Source organism: Elaeis guineensis, chromosome 7, assembly GCF_000442705.2.
Source record: "Elaeis guineensis isolate ETL-2024a chromosome 7, EG11, whole genome shotgun sequence".
Taxonomy (NCBI): Eukaryota; Viridiplantae; Streptophyta; class Magnoliopsida; order Arecales; family Arecaceae; genus Elaeis; species Elaeis guineensis.
The window spans coordinates 86,854,038-86,880,447 of record NC_025999.2 but is presented as its reverse complement, the minus strand read 5'-3'; the positions used below and the strand labels follow the sequence as shown (position 1 = coordinate 86,880,447).

Sequence of the window (26,410 nt, the reverse complement as noted above, 5' to 3'; positions counted from 1 at the left end):
ACACTAGAAAACTAGTTTAATTTCAGCTGGTACTCCACTGACTCGATTCGAGCTTAGTACATTACCCAATAAGCAGTCAGCAGAAAAGTTATCCCAATTAAAAGAGCTACTTAGCATTCTACACATTAACTTAATCGGCCCCAATTGTTCGACGAGCTACAGGTCCCATCACTAAGCACTAATAGGGCCTGTACCTCCAATCCATTCTTGAAGGCCTGCTACTCCCGGTGGCACCATAACCATACTGCAAAAGGTTGGGGGGGAATATATAATCAGTATAAATTAAATACAGTCATTAAAAATTATGCATGCTTGTAGTTTTAAGGGGAAACGATTACTCACATCATCAAAATCCAGGCTCCCATAAAGCCTGCCATAGTTTCGCATTGGACCGTACCCTCCATAGGCTTCAGCCGCATCCCTGTATCCTCCACTAGGACCAGCATCATCAAGCGGTGTTGCGGAGTCTATAGCAACCTGCACAGAAAGTCCAAAACAGAGTAGAATTTTAAATAAAAACTCAGCATCTAAAGAATGTAATATATACGTGTAATTATGAATACTTCTGGCACCACAGAGATTAGAAAAAGAAAAAAAAAACTCCCTTTTTCTTCAGCCAAAAAAAAAGTCACGCACTCCAAAGTGAATATTTTGACTTTTTGGAGTGAATGTTAGAGGTCCAACTTTGGCATGTTATACCCAAGCATCCTGCTCTGGAATTCATCCTTCTAGGCTCATCATCCAACGTAAGAGCCCCAAGTCCTCGTCAATTCAAGCCCTGTACTGTGAGGTCTTTAAATGCACGTTTAGACCTCAAATGATTCCCCAAATATGGGTAAAAATGATATAGATATTATCCATCCAAATCTATTTTCATATCCAATCAATCCAAATATGGATAGAAATTTTAAGATCTGACTAATATCCGTATTCGTATACATATCCATAAAAAAATATATATATGATATGGATAAACAACTATCCAATCTATATCCGAATATCCGAATCTACATATAATTTTATATAATACTTATTAATTTTTAAAAAAATATACAACATATAAACATATTATTAACTTGATTTATCATATATTTAATAATATCTTTGATTCTATAATTATAAAATTTAATTATCTAAGTTATATCGTAATTATATTTATACTTCTAGTATCCGAATTGTATCGTATCCGTTTAAAACAAATATGAATATGAATTTTTTTATCCTAATAATATCCATATCCGTATTTGTATTCATCAGACAATAAATATGGATACCGATATGCTAGTTTCCGATCCGTATCAGATCTGGTTTCAGCCCTACACCCAGACCATCCTTTGGACTTTGATACTTCCAACACTCTGCACCAAATGTCAGATCACTGAGTTTCAAGACTTCGTTATACATCAGCAACATAAAAAATCTGCCTTTGTTGACATTCTTAAACACATCCTCATTCAACATAGGAACCTCCTCAATTGCGATCCCGTAAAGTTTACAGTTTTTCACTACCTTGCCCTTAGAAACACATGAATCTTACCATTGATTACGTATCTCTAAAAGTACTGAAAAAATCGTGATGATCATGCAACTAATGAAGTACATTTACAGGTAATTAATACCTCTGTATTTTGATTGAAACATCCCTGTTACCTCACTTCAAATGAACCGAACTGGAATCGATTTTTATATGAACTTATTATCATACATATACCCCTCCAGCACTGCTTCCATCCCACATACTCTATTTGTTGATTTAAAATTTTAGATTCAGACCGTGATTCTCAAAAAGCATTACTCCACGATTTTAGATAGCAACATGCTAATCAACTAACATTACAAAATCCAATAGCATCAAATTAGGACACAAGTTTAGGCCCCAAATAGTATGATGATCTTGCTCCTATATATACTTTTCTCATATGACTACTAGCATGTGATGTAGTATACCAAAAAAGAAGCTTTTCCCTCAGCACCTACCTCACGCTTCAAATGGATTAAACTAGCCCAAATTCAAATGGTAACCGATACAACGATGATTCATCAAGGCAAAACAAAAACATGAAGAGTTTCTGACATGCCAAACGTTTATAGCTTTAGAACAGTTATTACACAAAACTGGATGCCACCCAAACTGGCTCAAACACCAGATCAGACGAACCCCCACCCCCAACACAAAAAAAAAAAAAAAAAAAACTGAAGTATTTTGCAGATGGTGGATCAAAGACTACAAAAGTAAATACTGACATGCATAACCAAAAGAATATGTTTCAGAACCCATATATTATATTTCTGATTTAGACAAGTCTATATCCAACATACATAAAGATATTTCCCCTCATCTGTTTGGGTCATCTGCCCTTAAAGTTAATGCTGACCCTGACGAAATCTAGACCATTTGCAGCCTTAGACCTCTCTTATAAGCACCCAGGCATTCTCTCATATGTATTTTTGGAGTTCCAAGTTTTCATCATGACATTTTAGATTTCCTTGAAACAATCAAATTGATCCTATAGTGCATATTCAATTTGTTGACAGGTTTTGTATGAGTTTGTTTATTGCAAGATACAAAAACAATTAATGAATTTAAGGATATGATCTATAACCACACTTACAAATATTTGTAAGGCGGCAAACAAAGAGGTTTTAATAGTTTCTCTTCATATCATAATAGGAATAGGAAACACCATTTAGTCTGAATGATATTAAGCCTCTTTACGAAACTTGTGTAGGATATTTCAGATCAAGTTCAGTGGCATTCTAGGTTCTAAAATCCCTCCTACTTAAAATGTTTTCATGAACAAATTTATTTGTACCTACTACATCTGAATTTGTATTGGGTAAACCCATAATTTGCCTCTTTAAGGCCTTTTTTGATATACCATTGGAAGATATTGTTGAATACCATCAAAGTGATCATGTGGAAGAGATTACAAGGTACCACTGAGTTAAAAGAGAATGACCGAGAAAAAATAGTTGGACTTCATATCAATAAAACAACGTTTATGTAATGGTTTATTTGTTCATAATTCACTCTGAAGAAACAATTTCTACTGCTTTATATGAGCTGTCAGGACCCACATAGGTACATTGATGCAAATTAAAGTTAAATATGCAGCAGATTATTTAGAAAGATATGCAAGGAAGAATAAAGAGGATAATTATGAGCTTAATTTCAGAACTATTAGAGCACGGAGTAGCATTATTTTGGACAAGTGATATGCTTTCTTCAAATTCTGCTATTAAAAGCCCATAAGGGATATATGATTTAAAATTTACTTTCAGAGAACAAAAGTCGGCCCCCAATGTGAAGACCATAACCCATGAGATACACGCCTCTTGAGTACCCGGTAAACGGTCTTTAAAATTTACTGTTATGTTCCTTGTGTTGTAAGTTAAATGAGAGGCTTTTTCATGATTTACTCAAAACTTGTAAAAAAAAAGGATTAAGTTACTTTTTTAAACTCAACAATAGAGAGACTTTTGGGCACCAAACATGCACATGACAGACGCATGGAGAAGTAGAGAAAAAATATATAAGTACAGTTATTCTGTCATGCAGCTACTCTCTTTGGCATCTCTTTTAGCCACTTGTTTCCTTTTTAACAGTACTTCTCTCAACGATGTGTTTCTGAACTATGAAGCAAAAAAAAAAGAAAACAAGTGCTAGAAGCAGCCGGCTAATGCCAATACAATTTCAAAGGGAAGTAAACGCCTCCATTTTATTTATTTATTTTCCCTCTGTTCTGTGCTCTCTGTTCTATCTCTGCCAGCACCAAATTTTATTAGCATCCTGAATTTTCATCAAAAAGTTAACCTTTTAAAATTAGACCTATAATGATCAAAAGAAAATGTGAAGATCAGAACATGTTTCTATCAGGAAACATGAACATCATTATTATTTCATGAACTACCTGCCATTGGTAAATATGTTATCCTTCTCCCGTAGGCACCTTTATTCAGTAAAATATCTAAAAAACCTATCGGTTTGTTCCCACTCTTTTGAATATATTCAATTTCTGTTGTTACAGAAACCTGATTGCATGTCTTCCACTAAGCCGATTGACCAGATTTGCATATCCTTTGTTTTTATTTTCTATGGTATATTTAATCTCTAAAATGGTGTTTTACTGTTCCTGTTGGCTACTTGAATTCCATGATTAGAAACAATTTGTTTCATTTCTAGGCTTCTTACATATACCTTAAGCAAAAGAAAAAAAGCAAGATAATTCAATCATGACAAATATGGATCACAGTGGAACTTACAATATGCTTTGGGTATATTTAATGTCATGGAGTACCCAAAAAAATCATCCATTACCCTATCTCATACCTCTTGTCCAAGAATTTCATGAGTTCTACGAGATACACGATCTGCAACACCATCCTCAGCAAAAGTCACAAAACCAAAGCCCCTGTGTCCAGTTCTTTTAGGATCCTGGTGAAAGTGATGCAAGCATTATCAAGGTTAGGCATGTTGAATAAATTCAGATAAAACATACTGAAGTCGAGCAATTTTACCTTTGGAACATAGACATCTAAGATACGGCCAAATCTGCTGAAGTACTGCCGCAGATCATCAGCACTTGCCTCCTGTGGAAGTCTGCCAACAAATATCTTTCTGCCCATTCCACGAGGAGGTCCAAAATACCCTCCTAAACCACAAACAGCAAAAGCAAATTAATTTTGCATTTATATTTTCAATATGTACTAGGAATATGTACCGTCAAAACTGCAACATGAAATATGCTTACTTCCATATACTGAAGCAGGGTGGTCATACAGTGTAGGAGCACCTAAAGCAGCATATCGAGTAGCCGCTGTAATATAAGCATTGTATGCACCATATCCACCCTGTGCTACTCTGCTCGGGTATCTCATATCTTCATCCTAAATTCATACAATAGTCAACTGAGTCTTGCAGGCACAAAATGTAAATGTATGAGAGCATGCATAACTTAATAGCAATTAGAAATGAGTAGTCTCAAACATCCATTACGCAAAGCTTTTCCTTTGCAACTGAAAGAACTGAATAAGCTCTAATAAAAAGAATAGGCACAGAGAGTTACCTTTGGAGTTGCTCGGTCAACAACTATAGTAGAACCACCAAGCTCATGAGATTCTGCCATTATGGCATCAACAGAATCTGTTCAAGTGAGAAAGAAATATAAAAATCATTTTAAAAGCAAACTGAAGCAAAACAGAAGAGGTAACTGATGAATAAAGGATACTCGAATGAGCCAATGAGAAACATCAGATTGGAGCTTTATGAAAAATTTACTAAACTGATCCCATAAAAATGAGAAAGAGATGCAATTCATATGATGATTGCTGATGTTAGTGATGGCAATTTTGTGCAGATATGTATCTGACAAATACCAACCAGTGTCTAATACAACAGGGTCACCAGGTTACAGTATGGATGTGCAGCTTCATGTGCATATGCACACGTGTGCGTGTGTGACGTGTGTGCCGTGCGCGCGAGAGAGAGAGAGAGAGAGAGAGAGAGAGAGAGAGCAGATCCAATTAGTTGCTCCATATCTTAACAAACGATCACAAATTGTTTGCTTGTTAAATTTATTCTACAAGTTCATTAATATAAGGGATTAGATAATATTGATAGCAATCACAAAAGCATACATGTTACAAGTTCTTCACTAGCAAATTTAAATCGTAACCCCCCCTCCCAAACCAAAAAAAATGAAATAAAATAAAATACCTGAATATATATCTAGAAAGAGAGAGAGAGAGAGAGGACAACATTTCTACCAGCAAAATCACATCAAATGTTAAGGATTGAGACAAGGTAGCCACCAAAGTATCGGGCCCCAAACCGGTGCCACCCTACTACTATTGAGATCAGTATGCCAGGTACGGGATCCATTCTAGCGCACTGAGTGTCGGTATACCCTCCATACCATATACCAGTTTGGTGCCGATATAGTACGCTTTGTACCATCTGGTTCAATATAGTATGGCATATCTTGAATTGAGGTTTAACCTAATTGACTATTCATACACTTTCAAAAATGACTCAATAAAATGCAATCTGTTAAGAATTCATATCCAAAGAGCAGATAACATCTCAACTTCAATATATTCTATTAAATCAAGAGATTTCAAGAATTCCACAATGATCAACAAAGCTGAATTGCAAAACATGCCAATTCATCAATACTAACTTTAACCACTCTTTTAGAAGGCAGTTATATAGTCTTCACTTTTCACAGTCAACGACAATGCCTCCTTTTCCCTGAACACATTTTTCTACCACCCAAACAAATTTTTGATCACAGATGTACTCCATTATTCCTTCCTCAGAAAACACAAACAAATCATCTACCTTTCAAAAATACCACCTTTAAATAGCAACCCAACAAAAAACCATTGATGTTACTAAGGGCTTGTTTGGATGAGCAGATAGGTTGTCGAACAGATAAGATCAATAGGAGATCAAGGAGAGTTTAGGAAGAAAAGACATAGGAGGAAGAGATATGAGAGACCGGAAATCTTCTGGAGAGCACAATCTGAGAAAATAGGGATTATGCATTCCACCTAAAAGTTGGTCTACATATCCCAATTTTTCCTATATTATGTGCTCCTCAAATCTGCCAAGCATCCAATTTCTTCTACACCATGCATAAATTTTTGTGATCTAAACTATTCACCATACATAATCCAAATATAGTGGATGCAGCCATCCAAACAGGACCTAAATGATGCCATCAAGGGCTAAGAGCTGCACACCGCACCACAGACACCCCGAGAGTTCCCAGTACAAAGGATGCTCACACCCTGGAGCAGGCTGGATGCAAGACCCTACTGCATGGGACATGTGTCTGCAGGAAGCCAGGACTACGCCCATGCCATGCCAGAGAAGGCCCCCTTGAATTCTAATGCAGGCCTACCTACCAAAAATCAGTTGCTAGTATCTTGTACATGATAACTTTGCCCGTGGTCAGTCATCCTAAAACATTTTGCACTCCAGTTTGCAAGCTATAAAAGATGAAGTCAGATGGGTCAAAGAAGTTCACATGCTTGTGAAAAAACCAAGTCTTTGCTGTTTAGGGACAGGGAAAAAAAAAAAAAAGATAGTTTCAAGCTTAATAATGCACACCCACAGGACTCAAATGACCAAACCCACCTACCAAAGTCCTTACTATCCATAACCATCACGCCTTATCCCAACCATTTGGGGTCGGCTCTCTCAAAGTCCTTGCCACCAACAAAAATATCAAGGCATCATCATAGCAAGTCCCCCCAGCCTTCGAGACTGACAAACTTCTAATGAAATTTTCCACAACACATCACCTATTTTGGAACCGTTTAAGTACAATCATTTAGCTGACATTCCAAATGGATATATTCAATAAAATATACTTGGAATTCAATTACCACCCAAGACTAAACACATATTGAGAGGTTTTTCCAACAGCATATATTTTAACAAGGCAAAGACACCAAGCCTAAACAATTCAATGCATCCTTTCTCGCACCTCTTCATGTAGGTTATTGATCTTCTTAGCTCGTGAATTAGCATCTCCAATCAATTGGTGTGTCATTGGCAGGGGCGCAAGGTCTAACCGACTCAAAGGTCCCTACCATAGATAACTTCAAACAGACACTTCCCAGTTGCTTGGTTCACTGAATTGTTGAAGGCTAGGTTTTACATCCTAACGAGATGGGGTCCCAACCATCCCGTCCTATATCTATAAGAACATGGGACTGGGACTAGCTCGGGACTCTGAAACGCATCCATGCAGAAAGAGAAGAAGAAAGAGGAAAGAAGGGAAGGAAGAAAAGATGAAGAAAAAAAAAGAAATGAAAGGAAAGAAGAAAAATGAAAATAAAAAAGAAAGGGAGAAGAAGAAGAAGAAGAAAGAAAAAGGAAAGGAAAGAAAAGAAGGTAAAGGAAAAAAAAAGAAAAGAACAAAGAAATAAAGGAAAGAGAAGGGGGAGAAAGATGGAGATATCTATCGGGATGCATGACTGATACTGCGTCGGGATAGAATAGGACAACGAGGTGTCCTGTTCCATGGAAAAATCGAGACAACTTTGTCCCACAAGATTTAAAACCTTAATTGTAGGTAAATTCAACTTGGGCCAATAAATATCCCACTATTGCACATGATTACCAACAAAACTTCTCAATATATTCCCTAAACTTTGGTACACAGCTTCAATCTGACCGTTTGTTTGAGGATGGCTAGTTAAGCTGAATTGGAGTTTAGTACCCATCTTCTGCCATAAGGTTCACCAAAAATGACTCATAAACTGCATAATCATCTTAGGAATACCATGAACGTGCACAATCTCGTAGAAGTAGAGTTCATCAATGGGAGAGGCGTTATGCGTCTTCTAATAAGGCATAAAGTGAGCTATCTTGGAGAATTGATCAACAACCACTATCACAAAATCCTTATTGCATTGAGTCTTCGGTAAGCCCACAATGAAAACTATGCTCACATCTCCCCACGGCACCTCTAGAACCAGCAACATGAAGTAGAGTCTGGTGTTTTGTCCTCCTGACTTAGCAATATGGCAAACTCAACATTGTTCAATATGATGGATTACATCCTTTTCCATCCTTGGCTGATAGAGATTTTTCTTGATAAGTGCCACTCTCTTATCTTGTCCAAAGTGTCTAACAAATCCACTATCATGAGCTTCAAGGACAATAGTCTGTTGCAACAAAAAATGAGGCACACATAGCTCATTACCTTGAAAGGAATTTCTTTTGATGATGATTGTCAATATGAACCTTCAGCACTAAGCTTCCAAATCTCCCCAAAATCTAGACCTTTTTCTTACAATTTCATGACAACTTCAAATCCAATAACTTTCAACTGCATAATGGAAAGGAGTGCATATCGTTGACTCAAAACATCCGCTACTCGATTCTAGGTACCTGGTTTATGCTTGAGAAGGAAATTGAAAGGCTGAAGAAACTCGCTCCAAACAGCATGCCAACAACTAAGTTTATATTGAGAATTCAAGTGCTTGAGCGCCTTATGGTCAAGTAGAGATTAAACTCCTTGTGCAATAGATAACAGCTCCAATGGTCCAAAATGCATGCAACAACGTAGAATTCCTTGTCATATGTTGAATACTTGAGCTTGGCATCATACAACTTCTCACTAAAGACAGCAATCAAACAGCATTCTTGGCTGAGGATGGCACAAATACCGACACTAGAAGCATTGAAATCAACTTCAAAGACTAGGTCAAAGTTTGGAAGCGCTAATACTGATGTGCTTTAGTAATCCGCTTCTTCAATTCTTCGAAACTCCATTGTGCTTTGCTGGTTTATTGAAATTAATCTTCCTTCATGCACTTGGTCATTGGTGCAGCAATAGAACAGAAATTCTTGATAAATCGCCAATAAAAAGAAACTAAGCCACAAAAACTTCTCAACCCATGCGGCGTCTTGGGTGTGGGATAGCTGGTGATGGCGTCAACTTTGATAGGATCCACTTCAATACCTCGGCTTGACATAACAAACTCGAAAAATACCAACTTGTCGACAGGAATTGACACCTCTTCAAGTTGGCAAACAACTTTTGCTCTCTTAAGAGGCTTGGAACACTTGTTAGATATGTGCCAAGTGCTCTTCCTTCCCCTCATTATAGACAATGATGTCATCAAAATACACAACAAGTCTACTAATGAATGGCATGAAGGCTTGATTTATAAGGCACATGAAAGTGCTTAAAGCATTACAGAGACTAAAAGGCATGACCGTCCAATCGTACAAGCCATCTTGAGTCTTTAAGACAGTTTCCACTCATCACTTGAGCGTGGTTGAATCTAATGATAGCCGCTTCAAAGATCGATTGGAGAAAATAACAAAGCTATATGATCGACCAAGCAAAGCATCAAGTCGAGGGATAGGAAACCAATATTGGATTGTGATCTTGATGATGCACATGCACCACGATCTATCCTTAGGTACTTGCAAAGCTGGCACGGCACACAAACTGATGCTTTCCTGGACTAGCCCTTTCACCATGAGCTCTTTCACTTGACACTGACGTTCTTCATATTCCTTGGGACTCAAACGATAAGCAAGCCTATTGGGGATAACGACACCAAGCACAAGGTCAGTGCAGTATTGGATGTCATGCATAGGAGACAATCCGGCTGAAATCTTGTTAGACACAACATCAACAAACTCTTCAAAGAGTGGTTTGATCGCCCTAAGAAGCTTCATGGACTCCTCGTTCTCTTCTAGCATGATCAGGGCACACACAATGGTAGACTCCTTACATACCTTGAGGAGTTCAAACTTGGAGTTGAAGGCGCTATTCTTCGATAGGGGCTTAGGATGTTGAACCATCTTCAAGGGTAGTAGGGTGTTCTTCACATCATCCTTAAAGGCATAAGTATTCTAGAAATCATCATGAACAGACCTGCGACCATATTGCCATAGATGTCCCAACAATACATGATAGGCATCCATACATTCCTTCGCACCACGCTTCATCTTGATATCATTTTTTGATAGAGAATTGGACCAAACAATGCTTTATTACCTTTATTTCATTGCCTTCCCTCAGCCACTACAACTTATAGGGCCAAATGATCTTTGATAGGCAATTTCAGCTTGTTGACCATTAACAATGCAATAATGTTCCCACAACTTCTCCATCTATGACGATGTTGCATACCTTGCCATCCAAGCTGCACTTAGTATAGAAGATGTGGTGTAACCAATCTTCTTCATCAACTACTAGAATCATATTCAGGCTACGGAGGACCATTGAGGCTTCACCATAATCGGCATGCACAAGCTCTTCCTCACTCGGACCTTCCTCAACCCATTTAATTGGCTAATCTTTTTCCTCCTCTGTACATAATTGTTCTTCTATCAAAGAAACGAGCTTTTCTATTTGGTCAGTCGGCTACAACATGCCCAAACCCTTCACACATGAAATACTTAAACGAGGGTTGAGGCAACGGCATTGGAACAGCTAGGGTTGCTGAGGATGCCCTTGTCCTTCTGAGACTATTGGTTGGCTCAGGCTTTAGAGGGTACCGACATTTTTGACATCAAACCCCTCCAATTGGATGCACTATCCCTTGAAAAGTGCAAAGTACTTGTTCTTCGTTACCCAAACATTAGTCATGTCACTCGGACCTTCCTTAGCCCATTTAATTGGCTAATCTTTTTCCTCCTCTGTACATAATTGTTCTTCTATCAAAGAAACGAACTTTTCTATTTGGTCAGTCGGCTACAACATGCCCAAACCCTTCACACTTGAAATACTTAAACGAGGGTTGGAGGCGGCGGCATTGGAATAGGTAGGGTTGCTGAGGATGCCCTTGTCCTTCTGAGACTGTTGGTTGGCTCAGGCTTTAGAAGGTACCGACATTTTTGACATCGAACCCCTCCGATTGGATGCACTATCCCTTGAAAAGCGCAAAGTACTTGTTCTTAGTTGCTACTTTTCGACCATTACCACCAATCACATCACATCATTCAAAATCCAATAGGATTGAAGTTGCATAACTTGCTAAATTTCAGGCTTCAATCCTCCAAAATATCGTGCTATAGTTTGCTCATCATGCTCCTCAATGTCGCACGTCATGACAAGTTACTCGAATTCCATTGTACACTTCCATAGTCATATTGCATTGCCAAAGATTGTAGAGCTCAAAAAATTTATTACAATGATAATCTTCAAGGAGGAACTTACATTTGAGCTTATGATGCATCTTGTCCCACATTAATCTTACTGCATCCTTCGTGCTCATGTTTTCACTTCAAATTTTCCTACCAAATTGATGCGTACTTAAGCTTGATGTTGACTAGCTTCACGCCTCGATCATCAAAAACTTTATTAAGCTTGAAGACTCGTTCAACAGTGTTGAGCTAATTGACAAACTCATCAAGTTGTAGGCATCCTTCAAAGTCGGGGATGTCTATTTTGACATCGAAGTCATAATAGTTGCAATGTGGTCTTCATCACATTAGCGTAGGACATCTTCTTCGCCCATTGAGGATGCTTTTCTATTGTAGAATGGATTGAAATTTTTCATTTTTTCATTAGAACACTTGCTTTCATCATCAAAGGGCTCTCTAATAGAGTAATGATTGGAACCATGGTGATGTAAGTGTTCGCGTTGCTCTTGCCATTGATAAATCATGGATTTTTTCATCTAAGTTGTTCAAGCTGGCAACGCAATTCATCTAACTTGATGTCTCATAGATCTTGCTCATGTTCAACATGCTCCTCTATATTGTGGCGGTAGGACGACATATTAGAATCATGCTCTAATACCGACTAACACTGGGGAGGTGTTGAACTAAAGCTGAAAACCTAGAAGGATAAAGAGTCTGTTGACACACGATTGTGGCAAAGTAGAAACCCCACTGCAGCATGTATGACACATATGGGCGGATGGTAGTTGGAAGAGTAAGGATGGATCACTCTCTTCCAAGGCCAAAAACACAACCTTGGCACAGCTCTCAAGCTCACTCGTAAACACTAGGAGTCCACCAAATGAGAGGAGAGAATAGAAAGAAAACAACAATTCAAATAAGAGAATTCTCACTAATCAATAACTCAAGCAGCCCTAATATGATTACAAGATAAGTCCCAATAAGGATATTTATAAGTAGTATAAGGAAACTCTTTTTTCAACCTTCCAATATGGAATTCCAAATCCTATTCTAACTCGAAGAACCCTAACTACTAACTTTCCTAATAACATCAAAAGTTCTCAAAACAAAGTTCACAAAGATCAAAACCCCCTAGCATTTACTAACATCAAACTTTCCTAACTGAAACATTAAAATAACTAATCATCAAAACATTAGTCATGTCCCGAGACCCATGCATATGGGACCCACGACCCATGTTGCTGGGACCCATGATTCGTGTGGCCAGGACCCACGACCCATGCGGCGTAACATCCACCCTAGGCACTCCAATTTCAATAAATTTTCTTCCATACTTGTTCACTTTGTAATATTCTTACCAAGACCACTAGAGTAAGGGTCTGTTTGTTTCCAAGTAACTCAAGTTGGAAGATAAGTAAGCCATAAAAGTGATTGACTACCAAGAGTTTGGTTCACCAACAAAACCTCACAACTTACACACCTCCCTTCTATAACAGCTCATAACCTCGACAGAATGACCTAAAAGTACCAAAAAAACACTTCCTAGGCATAAAAATCACCGGCTTGCCACGCTCTTGCATCCCACCACAGGCAACCTCTCCCCAATAATGGAAATGAAAACCAAATAATTGAAATATATCTCAGAAAAAAAAGGCATCTTTTGTACCCAAACACTTATAAGTCGGTCTTAGTTCCATGGGACTCTCTTCCAACTAACCCATTTCCATTACTTGCAGTTGCTTTGAAACAGGCAGACCCTATGTGTTACGACAACACATATCCTAAACCTCACCATCATGTGATTCTTCGTCAGTTCTTGTTTGATAGCAAGCAAATCTATGAAGCACAGACCTCATGCTTCACCTCATGGTTGGGTCTAAAGAGAGTAAGTGTGATTTTCACGAGTAGCAGGCGTGTTCGTTTTGGCTTCCGAGCGAGAACACCAAGGTCAAGGGTGGCACGGGGATGCAATTCACCAAGCTGGGAGAGGGTTAACTGAATGAAAAGAAGCACAAGCACTTTCACAAATAAAGGGGAAGCTTGACTGAGCTAAGGTAAGAAAGCAAGCGCTAGTAGAAGGCTCATTTTTCTACCCCATTTTGATGAATCCAAGGTCGCCCAAAAGCGCTGGGAGCGAGCTGCCTACACCGTGGAACATTACCTGCACACGCTTAAACATGAGGCCATCCACATCAACCTTTTTATACATTGGCAGCATCACACTGTAGAACCAAATTATCAACAAATTGCATGACATCTAAGGGGTTTCTCCAACATGCCACCATAAAACCGCCAAACAACTTGTTTACCATCATAACTGAACTCTCACCAAGAATAACAGAGAAGAGCTAGTTCCCTTATCTATACCCCTCTCCGGCATCATATTCCAAAAACTCCTACAGAACCCAACTCTATCTTCTCAAACTACTTGCATGTAGTTTCACAAAAACAGTTTAGCAAAAAAAAAGGTGATCTAATTGGTCATTTCTTATGAACAAAAAAAGAATCATATGAGAAATGTGCAAGTTAAGAACTTGAGATATTGATCCACCAATATAATGCCTCAGTTTGATAATTTCATTAATGAAATGTAAAGAAGGAAAATGGTAGAAGCAAGGATCATATGATACCACGAAGGGAAATGAAGGATGTCTATACCTGCACTAGCAAAAGTAATAAACCCAATACCACGATGCCCTTTTGAGACTTGATCCTGCATATAATTATCAAATAGAACTTGGTCTAGTCAGGCTAACAGGTTTGACATAGGATTAAACAATATTCTACAACTAAATCAAGTAATATGAGATAAATCCATCACCACAGAATTTTTATCTCCAACCATAAGCAACATGCACAAGCCAAGTCTATTCATTTGATTCTCAATGCATTGCCAAGATTTATAGACATTCATATGGCAAGTGCATGTAACCACAAAGAAGATTATTAGTCTTTACACAAAGGTATGAAGTCTTGAGGTTATCAAATGCAATCATATGCCATGAATATCCAAGGCATTTGTATTCATGTCCAATGCGCACAAGGTTGATAACCTCTGACAAGTCTCTTCTATATCCAATATTCTATTAAAGTGCCTTACTTTTATGAATGAAAATGATGTCATGTCGGTGTTGGATAACCTAGACTAGCCCCTTATCTAAAGACTTCCGTAAAACCTGTCGGTGGACTATAGTCAGTTCTCTTTTTGTAGCATGAGGCAGATTCAAGTTATGGCTCATCTGATATTTTGACCTTTATGGTGAACCTCATCCAAGTTACTGTGTCACATTTAACCGCTTAAGAGTGCATGTAAGAAGCACCATACAGGAGATCATCCGTCAGCCCTATAAAGTTGTTATGTTATAATAAGCAAAGAAAGATCAAGATAACCTACAAGAAATATATTATCCCTAGACAATATCCACATAGGACCATCGATGTCCTAACCTCAGTTTAAGGCCTACCAAGTCAGGTTTGGGCCATATCAGGCCAGCCTAAGGTGTGATGGTAACCTTGTAAGCATCAACTTGTTCCAAGTTTTGACCTAACACATGTCCAATCAAATCCCGAATGTACACATACGAGGTCTAAGAATATGATATACATATGTTGAAGGGGCAGGAGAAGTTTTACAGGAGTAGATGCAACACAAGTTCAGGTTTCAAATCAGGTTATGTTCAGATCAGGCCTAAAGCTACCAAGCCTGCACTTCGATCAGAAATTAAAATGTAGGCCTTATTATGGTTTGCATTGAGCATAGTAGTTGTGCACAAAGAGGTCCAACTATAACTCACTATTCTATCCCTTGAAATCTTACCAGTTTTATAGCCATTATCAGTTTCGGGACATGGGTAAATGGAAAATGCATAATATAATCTAATCCATACTGCTTCAACTGGGCATTTCAACAGGGCCAACAAGCTAAAACTTTATTCCTGAAATTTTATACCAGGATACCCTAGTCCTATAACAATATTTTTGGCTTCTTGCAATGGTATAATGCTAGAGTGTTGATTTATCATCAAATGTTACCTAGGTTCAATCATTACTTTCTTCATTTCTGCTCAAACTCTAAATTTTTTAAGTGGCCCCTATAAATAGCTAATGACTCAAAACATTTTCACTATATTATAGATCAATTCATATGGCTTGATGATTGAAAGCACATATTCCTTTTTTTTTACATCGATCTTTGTTTCTCCTATAATTCTGACATGTTAAGTTCCATCAAACCAGACAGTTTGAGCAGTCCATCCAGTTTCAATGGCTAAACAATTCAAGTTGAACTGTTTCCAGGCTCAGGCTCACATTATTGGAGCAGATAAAAACACTAGCAGGATTTTGTGTTTATCAGTTTAGTAAGGCAATCCAGTCTGGATCCTAAATGTCACCTAGAATCTTACCGTCATCGTCAAAATATCACGCAACTATCCAAGGACTCAAGTCCTAGCAAGACATCCCACAGGACATTGGGAGAAGGCACCATCCCACATGTTGGGACAAAACCATCCCACCACTGTCTCAGCATCCTGATCAGCAGCTCTTGGGATATCCCCTATACCAAGTGTCGAGATGGGGTGGGAAGGCAACGCATCCTGTCCAATAGAAAAACTGGGACAGCCCCATCCCACAAGATTTAAAACCTTTTAACTACTCGTAGATTGATTTGTCAATCATAAGACAAATCAGGAATCAAATTAAATGTTAAATCACATAAAACAAGTAGTCTCAATACAATAGCAGAAATTTAAAGCTGCTACAGCAGGATTGAAGAGTCACTCATCTAGACAAATTCACAAGCTTTTCTGGCAGTCATTTTGTTAGTTTATTGCCTGAGCTATTTCCATTCAATGTTGTTGTGAGAATTAATCAAACAAAGAAACAAATAACTAACATATCCTCTCACTTGCACGTATGTTCTAACACATACTCTCACCTTTGGCATGTAGAGATCTGTAATCTCTCCAAAAGCTTCAAAATAACTGCAAAAGACACCAATAACCGAATAAAGTTCTTTACAGCAGTGAAAAGTACAATATCAAATAACAGTTACCCATCAAAGCAATGCACCCACAATAGGCAAGGAAACATTACCTTCGAAACATTGATTCAGTGACAGAATGAGGGATCCTGGCTACAAATATCCGAGTAGCTTTCTTTGCTGGTGCCCTCATTTCTTCCTGCAAATAAAAAAGTATGTAAACAGACATTTATAAACTGTTTCAGAAAGATAAAAATGTAATATCTTAGTTGAACCAGAAATTTTGTAGAACACTGTTCTAGAGACTTCATAAAAATTAATAAGCCGAAACTAAATAGCAAAGGAATGCAAAACTTGATTAATTAAGCCTACCTTTGGTGTTGCTATCTTCACCTCAGGGTTCGGTTTCCAAGAACATGCTCGCTTTCAAGTGCATTCTGGATAAGAGCATGTAAAGAAAAAAAAATTAAAGCAAATAATAAACATAAATTCGAAGAATGTAGCAAGTACATATTGGTTTAAGGGTTGAAAAATGGAACCGCAAATTTTGCATTCAGAGCAAAAAATATCATAACAGATATCTTAAATCTTCTCAGTCATCATATAACAATGAATATCCATATACAAAGATCATTTAGAATTTTATTCAAAGATTGTTCTTTATTAAATACCAAAGAAAAAGGATGCACAACTTAAGGGGGTCAAACCAATAGGGCGATTTCTTATAATGTGCACAACATGCATTTTCAACGACTCAGGTCATTTTGGCAAAACTTAAGGGATCAAACCAGGGTCATTGAAGCTGGCAAAATTGTAACGGGGTGAGTGCCCAATTGTACTTCTAAAACCACACCACTGATATAAATTGACTCTGGCCTGGAAAGACTGAAGTAATAATTGGGAAATAGATAGTTTAAGCAGACCCCACATATCCAACCTTAGCCTGACTAGATCTAATCAAACCCAAATTGACCATACTTGTTCCAATCCAACAGCTGATGCTAAATGACCAAGTTTTAGCAAATCTAAGCCAGCCAAGATGGACCAGACTTCTGCATTGTAACGCTTTAAAACAAAAATCCCATGTCTTTCGATAGTTCACCAGAAATAGCAAATAATATAACACTCTATGGAACGTTTGTCAACTAAACTTATGCCACTTCATAGACATATCATACAAATAAATCCTAGCCAAAGGCATACTATAAAAAGGTTCCTTAAGCAGCCTTAAGCTGGTGAAATAATAGACTGTTTCAACCAATGGTGTAACTGCAACAATATTCCCAATCTCAAGATAATGAACAATCTGTTTCTTGCAACTGCTAACTTAGTCAAATAAAAGAAGGCTTGCTACTGTGAGATCAAACAATTAAGCTTGTAGAAGCTATGAACATCTAATCTAAGAGATGTGTTGCATTCATTAACTAAATTCATATAAATCATTTAATGGTACATGTAAACTAGTAAAAGTGGCCAAAATCAGAAGTCGCTTACAATTTTCACTGTCAATTTACATCTGAACCACAACAAATCAATTGTGAGATGAACCAGAATGTGCTTTTGCGACCAGTAGTCTATGTGAATATTTGAAAGCTTGTTCACAAAAGGTCACCCACTATGTTGGCAAATACAAAAAAAAAAAATGAAAGAAAAAAACAATATTGGAAAACTGCCACATGCATAAAGTTAATCGATAAAATTATGACCATGCACCATTAAGAATGTACAAATAATGAAAATGGTTTCTTTTAATAAATTCCATAAAATGACTCACAGTTCACAGTAGACAACATGTGCACAGCTGACTAATTTCCAAAGCGTAACAAAACCATACATAGTTACAGACATAAAACTCAGATAGCTCTGCAAAGCTTTTATGACTCAAGAAGGGCTATGGTTCTTTCCGAAGTGTTTTTCTCTTAATGTTCTTTTGTTCTTTTTCGTGAACATTCCTCAAAATGGTGGGGATGGGATGCAACAGAGAGGGTTAACTCGGACTCCATGGTCCCTCTCACTTAAAGGTAGAAAAGAGGAATGATGAGCAAAAGAAAGATTTAAAATTTTACTTTTCAAAAATATAGTTCCTTAATATGATACTCTTTATACAAATGAATATCGAATCCCGTTTGCCAAAGCAGACTTTTGCACACGTCGATCTACTTTAAGCTCCATGTTTAGACAACCTGCCAAAGACTTGTGGCTTAACTACTGAGATGGTAACAGTTAGTCATGAAACAGTCTATTTGTAAAGCTTCCTTGACAAGAGCTCCACAGCAGATCTCATCTTGATAGAAGAAGAATTGGTGTCATTCCTTCACTTATTATTTTGAATTCCCCTTCCAATGCACGGTTGCCCCCATTCTTAGGCAAGCAATTCCATGAACTTGAAAATCACCCCTCCATGCTCATTTTTCCAATATGATTATGGGCTGGAATTACCATGAACATATGTACAACCACTAATAGAAACTACTAGTATTGATTTACAATCATACTTTTGATTGAAAACTTCCTTCAACTACTTATAGGATAAAAATAAAATCCAGTCTATGTTCTTATATATTTTTGTTTTCATTTTTTGGATTTTTATTATCTTTATCTAAAATGATGCCAAAAGTGCAAAAAAGCCACCAAAAAGAATGCTTTACCAATGTGGTCGAACTCAAAATCATGATTAAGGTTTTGAAGTTGCCTAAAATAATTGTCATTGAGAACTGAAATTTGGTTGAGGACGGGGTAAGCAGGGTTGAACACAAATATTTTTCTTATTATATTTTCCTCACGTTGCCACACTGAATTATATTGAGAAAGCCTTAATGCGATAAATCTACCTTCTGGATGCAGGTTCTCATCAATCTAAAGGAAAAGATGGTTAAGACCAAGGTGAGGTCAAAGAAGAGGAAGGAAACATGTCCATCAACATCATCCCATTATGGTGATTATCTTCTTAGTGATTTCTGGCTTGTCATGAAATTTGGTTATGCCTTCTTATGATGAACATCCATCAAATCCCACTATGGCTGTCATGGAATTCATTGCAGAACATTCAGATCTATGTTAAAAGCAGTCTAACAGGATGCACCAATAATAATGGAAGCAGAAGGAAGATAAGCCAAAAAAAAAAATTATGAATTCACCAAAAAAAAAGGGAACACAAATGAGTCATGGAGTTAAAAAACAAGCATCACTAGATGGACAATGAGTAAGCAACATAAGTTATGGCTTTTAGAAGGCAAAAGTCATAAGATACCCCACAAAATGAATATTTTGTGACTCGAGAACCCAAAATTTCTTCAAGTGCTCTCTCTCCAAAGTAATCCAAGATATATGCTACCTTGATTCATAGATTGAATCAATCTCATACTCCATATGAAACCAATTATATTGTTATACGGGAGCTTCACTTGCAACACAACAAACAATTAAAGAAGCAAAAGGAGATTGGTTCATTGATGTTGTCTGTTAATCCATCTCCCATTACAGTGATAATTTTCTTGACTCTTTGCTATGGTGCTTGGTTTATCCTTTATTCATATAAAGTTCCACCAAATCTGGCTATGACTATCATGGAATTTGCTACAAGATTCGGATGTGATAGTAATTGATACAACATGGTCCAGGAGCAGGATTGCAAGATGATGGACCAATATTACTGGTAGCTAAAAGGAAGAAGTGCAAAAACATGAATCCAATAGGGTGGAACACTGAAACCAACGCGCAAAAAAAAGTTCATAGATAATGCATAATTCTATTTCCTTATACAACACAAGAGAACATAAATTACTCCCTTTGAAATTAGTCAGACTAATCCTAAGTTTTCTCAACACACAAAATCGAGGAAAAAGAAAACTCCAATATTTCAATGACAACATCAGAATTAGTCTAGAGCATTTATCAAACTGCATCTAATTTTCAAATCCCTAAACAACCAAAACAGTAAAACCCTGCAATGTGGTCATGGGACTCAAAGTAAGCATCAACTAGATGATCAACAAGTACCAAATATCCTTTGCGCTTCTTATAAGGCAAAAGTCATAAGAAACCCTAAATTCATCACAGGCCATAAGCATTTGCATATAGAATATAAGTAACCCTAATTTATTCAAGTGGTCACTCTCCAAAGGGTTTTAACCTAGGTGCTATCTTGGTGCCCAGATTGAGTCAACATTAATATTCCAAGTGCAAGTGAAAACACTTCTATACTAGCATGTCACTTTCAATGCAACATATGATTTGACTTTCTTATAGGCTGAGTAAAAGTGATAAAACAGAACTAATCTAATTCAGCTAAGTGGCATGAATGACAATTAATCCACAGAACTATCCGTTATTCATATATTACATAACAAATAGTTCTTTAATTAGGCCATAAAAGTTACAAAGTAGGGAACGTTGACTCCTTTCCTTTGGAATTGGTAAAGCATGATGCATTATCAGAAACATAACACCAATTTTATGTGTGTTACCAATTATGGATACCATGATTGTTGGTCTAAGTAATCACTTGTTTATAAAGTGTTCTATGGTGACCAAGTTGTCATAATCCAGAATCCACAAATACAAGAAACATACTGAGAATTCCACAGTGATTTTTCCTCCGATAACACCATATAAAAATTAATATGTGTTATCCATTATAGATTTCATGACGACCATCATATATAAATTTGTTAGATAAGTAGAAACCAGTTGCTTGTTTATAAGTGCTTTGCTCTCACTAAGTAAATCTACCATAATCATGCATCTATCCTACAGAGGTTCCAAATGGATTTTCTTCACCTAATAAAAAGATCAGAGAATAACATCAAGCAGCTATCATGTATACCCATCGATGTAAAGATATAACAAAAAGTTGACAACTTCCATGGAGAAAGAAACAAAAATCACAGGTTTATGAAGAAAAATATCTAAACAAAGAGTTCTTAAAGTACATGTCAGAGGTTAAAGATCATGAGCATAAATATTGAAAAAGAAATTAAAAAAGTATAATTACCTTTGCATCCTCTGCTGATGAGAAAGTTACATAACCAAACCCACGAGAACGACCAGTGAAACGTTCCTATCATTCAGAGCCAATTAAAATAAGAAATGTGATTAAAAATGTGCAATGTGTTAAGTAAACCATCAGTCACCATAATGCATGTACATGAGAGTCGTGAAAAAACAGTCCATCATCAAAGACAACTTGAGTTCTGAATATTGTAATGGTTAAGTGACTGTCTCTACCTAACTTTCCTCTTGGGGCAATTATAGAGCAAAATAACCAAATGCAATCTGTAAGATTTCTGCACATCTAAATCAAAGAGTTTCAAGAAGTTGACATCTTAATCCATTTTTCCTGCCTTTTAATCAATTTATATCTTCTTCTTTACCCATAATTCATGAAATCATGTTCCTATAGATCAATGTGTCAAATAATAATAAGAATGATGATTAATGTTGATGATAAACCTCGTATCAACCATCTTTGATATATGCCTATTCTAGTTTTTCTCACTTCTGCAATTTTTGTTAGCCTAACCATGTACAGCAATAGACCAAAAGATGAACAAGATTAGGGATTGGCTTCGGTACTCTTTTTTATTTTGGCAATTTCTTGAAAAAAAATCCTCACTGTCCACCTAAAGAGAAGCAAATGTGATTTGCTTATTAACTGGTTCAGCCAGTTACCACTTTTAGAAAGAGAGAAAGATGGAGATAGAGATAGAGATAATGAGGAGATAGGTTCCTCTGAGAGAGAAGAGAAATAGGACAAAGAAAAAAGAGATAGCAGTAAACGCATACACATCAAAGCAGAGAGGAGAAGAGCACACAATGTGATGGGGGTGGAAGGTCTTGGATTAGTGTCTGTATAAAGGAAGAAAAAAATCCTAGCCCATTGGAACTCGTTCAATAAGATTATGTCAAACAATAACAAGAACAAAAACAAAGACCGTTGGATAAGATTTCAAATTTGAATCCTACACAAATAAGGAGAAACTTGTGATTCCTGTAATAAATGTGGGCCCCATATTAGAGGGGGTATACCAACCGGTTCTTAATTTTGGTTGCAGCCCTTGAACCAAAACTCAAAGAATGGCTCAAAAATGATTTTTAAAAAATAGAGGGCACCAAAGCAAGATCAAGAAAATTTAATAAAACAATCCTATCAGCCAAAATCATTTTGTTATTTGGCTTTCCTAGGTATTTAGAGCCCAGCCACTTGTTACTTGCATATTTCAACTACCTTAACAGTGTTAGAAAACATTTTTCAAAATATCATTCTTTCCATCCCACTTGATATTAACCCAACCAATTATAAAAGTTAACATTCTGCAACAAACAACTTTTTAACCTTTAATTACCACAAGAAAGGAAAAAAAGAACTGAATTATAATCTCGCTCACTAAGACCACGAAGAAGATTCCAACCGATTCAAAACATTGGTGCACACTCTAATATCTTTAACTAGATAATCGTTGCTTATTTGATGATATAAAGAAAAAATCATAAAAGATTTCCAGGTCAAAAATAAGTCATGCAATAGCAATCAGCATATGGTCGGTCATCCTTTACCAGGCTGGATATCAATCAGCATTTGACACCTAAAGAAGAGGCCACGAGCACAAACCAATGTAACTTGTTGATGCACCATGATATGCATTAAGTGAGACTCAAGCAGATGGGTTCATATCCTGAGGTGAGAGCGCATTTATTTTTCATGGTAAATGTGACATTAGATTTTGGACGGTTACTATCATACAACACAAGCACCAAAATCCAGATCAGCTGATATATCATAACTACATACAATTGTGACCTGAACATTAGCTCAGTGGTCACGCCCCCTCGCTTCCCAGCAAGGGGTCACGGGTTTGAGTGTTGAGGGGTGTTATCCCTCAAGATTTTGACTCCACTGAGGATTTGCGGAGTAAAAAGGGGACTAAACAGGTAAATATTGTGAAAAATCCCGTTTGGCGTTGTTTCTCAAGAAAGTTTTTTTCATAAAAGGGAAAAAGAAAAGAAAGGAAAGGAAAAACAAAGAAGAAGAAATGAATTCCCTTCATCCTTCGTACGATTAGAAAAAGATCAAATAGAAAAGAAAAGAAAAATAATGCGAATAGTACGACAAAAATAGCGCTTCAAGCTAACAGGGGAAAAAAAAAACCCTAGCATTTAGACCAATAGTATCGTAGTAAACTGAGCTGAATAAAAATCTTGTGCAATTAGAACAGAAGTTTCAACCTTCATCACAATGCAATCATCCAAAGGCCCGAACTTGTTCATGTACTGCCTCAATCCTTCCGTGTCCACGTCCCAAGGGATTCCAAGAACCTTCAAAACACCACCAAAACGATTCAACCAACTATAAAATCAGCAAAAGAACGCAAGAAGGAACAAAAGTACAGAAAAGATCCGGTACTAACCACGAGCTTGGTCGCCATGATCCTCGAGAGCCAAAATCTGGAAGAGAAACAAACTCTCTATATCTCTCTATTCCTCCAAAACCAAAAGAAATCACTCTATCCACCCTTCCTTCCTCTCCGAAACTCTCTCTCAATCAAGAAGGTAATGGATCTCAATCACCCTCTATCTCTCGTTCTTTTTCTCTCCCGCACTCTCTCAGTCTCTCACTCTCCTGCAGAGGACCACACAATTCGTTTATGCCGCTAAGAAGGGTAGGGTTTCTTTTCTTTCTCCTCTTGGGTTCGCGACCGAAGGCGGAGAAGAAGAGAAAGGGGAAGAAGAAATTGGGCATAGGGATCGCGCGCTCGCAAACGCTCTTACCTCCTCCACGCGGCTCAGATCGATCGCTCCCTCGCTATCGCTCTCGCTCTCTTCCTCTTCTCGATCTCAGGCCTCCGACGTTCGCCGGTCGTGGCCGTGGCGCCGCTCGCTCGCTGCTTCTCTTCTCGGTTTTGCCTGGGCTCCGCTCGTTGGATGAGGGTTTTATTTGGGTAAGCGGGGGGTAGGGCGGAGAGGAGAAAGCGTGATGGAGTCGTCGATCCGGCCGGTGATCGAGTTGGAGAATTCCAACCGTCCATTTTGATGATTACATTACATCTGCATCTTGTGGTGCGCGGTGCGACGTGGAGAACATCGGACCACCAGTGGGCCTTGATCATAGACATTTGTCTCCTGAAATTGAGTTGATCCAGGTATTTTTTGGGCTTTTACAAAATTTAAGGTCAAAAAACCCCGTCTCCGATCTCCAACGCCTTGGTTGGGAGAGCATGATAGGAGAGAAAAGAAAAGGATGAAAGTGAAAGTTGCACTTTTCTTTTAGTTAGAAGTTTTTTTATAAAAATAATAGAAAGAAAAGGAAAGAAATTGAGGGAGTATAAATTTTTTTAAATCCATCTTTTTTTTCTCATCAAATCGAATAGAATTGGTGAGAAAAAATTAAAAGTTAATGAATCTTTTATAATTCTCATCTTACCCCTTTAATGATAAAGAACAAAATTAATATTACATTTCAATCTTAAGACTTATTTCAAGCATTCTATCTAAGTCTTCCATCCGATTGAGATTTTCGTGGATGAAAAAATCAACAAAAAAAATATAAAAAAAATTAAAAAATAAAATCTTTTCTTGATTTCTTTTTTGAGTTTGTTGAGTTCTTTTTAAGGATATAATAGTAAAAAAATATTATAATATTTTTTTTTCTTTGCTTCCAATCAAGAAGGAAAGAAATTATTTTTTGTTTTCTTAAAACTCTCAATCAAGAGGAAAGAGATATACTTACTTCTTTTCTTTTCTCTCTTTTCTAATATTTTTTTTTCTTTCCCAAATTCTCAACCAAGACATAAGAAATCTCAAGCTTAATATCGACCGTCAGCCAGACTTGAGCATAGAAATTATCAAAGTCTAAATAGATCGAGCTTGAAGGCCAACTAAACATAAATGTAGTTAGACCCAAATCCCGGCCTATAATTAGATCGAGTCAATCTGGATAGAGAAATTATTTGTGCACCATGCACGGTGTGCGAATGCGTGCACCTCGCACGGTGATTAGCTCACGCACAGGGCCAGGCAAATAAATAAAAAATTCTCATGCCGCTGTCCAACCCCGCATGTGAGCCAATCATCGCGTGCGGTGCACAAAAAATTTCTCATTTAGATATCCTTTTGGATTTTGGGCTTACACGCAAATTGTACAAAAAATCAAAACTACAGTCTTTTTTTTAATTATTATTGTTTCTTTTTATTTTCTCCAATGAAAATGAACTTGCAGTGGCCTATCTGGTCCGTGGACTAAAGGATGAATCGATAGAGTATATCCTGTGGTGTCCGAAAGTGAGGATCATTTAGAGAAGGACGAGTGGTTAGTCATAGGAGGCAAGCAGTGGTCCTTGGCTGGGCCATTTTTTGGATGTGATCTGCCAAAATATTGCTGAGAAATCTACTTGTGCTTGGGGAGGTGGGATGGTGTATATCGCCTACCAGATTTAGCTCTCCAGAAATAGTCTGGTCTTTGATGTTAAGGTGATTCATGCTCGCTGCATGCTGAAGAGGGCTTTTTACTTAGCCACTGAGTATAGCCACTTTGATGTTGCCGACCCACACCTTGTGCCTCCAATTCTTCGGGTCCCCATGCCGCTCTCGCAGTGACTCAAAAGGCTATTTTCATTTTCTGGAGGCCTTCTCTTTTAGGGCATGTCAAGGAAAACTTCGACGGTAGTATGAGAGATGGTAAGGATGGTGCTGGCTTTATCATCCAAAATTTGATGCTAAATTGCTGGCGGCGGAAGGATCACACCCCTTTGAGCCTTCTATCTCAAGTGCTGAGCTACGTACCGCTTGGACTAGCATTATTTATATTTAGCAAG

General features: G+C 37.5%; 1 protein-coding gene across 1 annotated transcript in view; it reads right to left on the bottom strand.

Annotated features, from left to right (window-relative positions):
- Window positions 1-24,509, bottom strand: part of LOC105048696 (uncharacterized) — a 24,520-nt gene extending 11 nt beyond the window's left edge. Inside the window, 15 exon segments of the mRNA XM_010928102.4 lie at window positions 1-244; window positions 343-477; window positions 4,331-4,435; window positions 4,519-4,652; window positions 4,752-4,887; window positions 5,067-5,143; window positions 14,279-14,333; window positions 16,557-16,602; window positions 16,715-16,800; window positions 16,974-16,999; window positions 17,002-17,038; window positions 21,595-21,660; window positions 23,826-23,915; window positions 24,008-24,219; window positions 24,369-24,509. The exon segment at window positions 1-244 is cut by the window's left edge and continues 11 nt beyond it. Of these exon segments, the coding sequence (XP_010926404.2) occupies window positions 179-244; window positions 343-477; window positions 4,331-4,435; window positions 4,519-4,652; window positions 4,752-4,887; window positions 5,067-5,143; window positions 14,279-14,333; window positions 16,557-16,602; window positions 16,715-16,800; window positions 16,974-16,999; window positions 17,002-17,038; window positions 21,595-21,660; window positions 23,826-23,915; window positions 24,008-24,025 (1,077 nt within the window). The 5' untranslated portion in view covers window positions 24,026-24,219; window positions 24,369-24,509 and the 3' untranslated portion in view covers window positions 1-178.
- Between the last annotated feature and the right edge of the window lie 1,901 nt (window positions 24,510-26,410).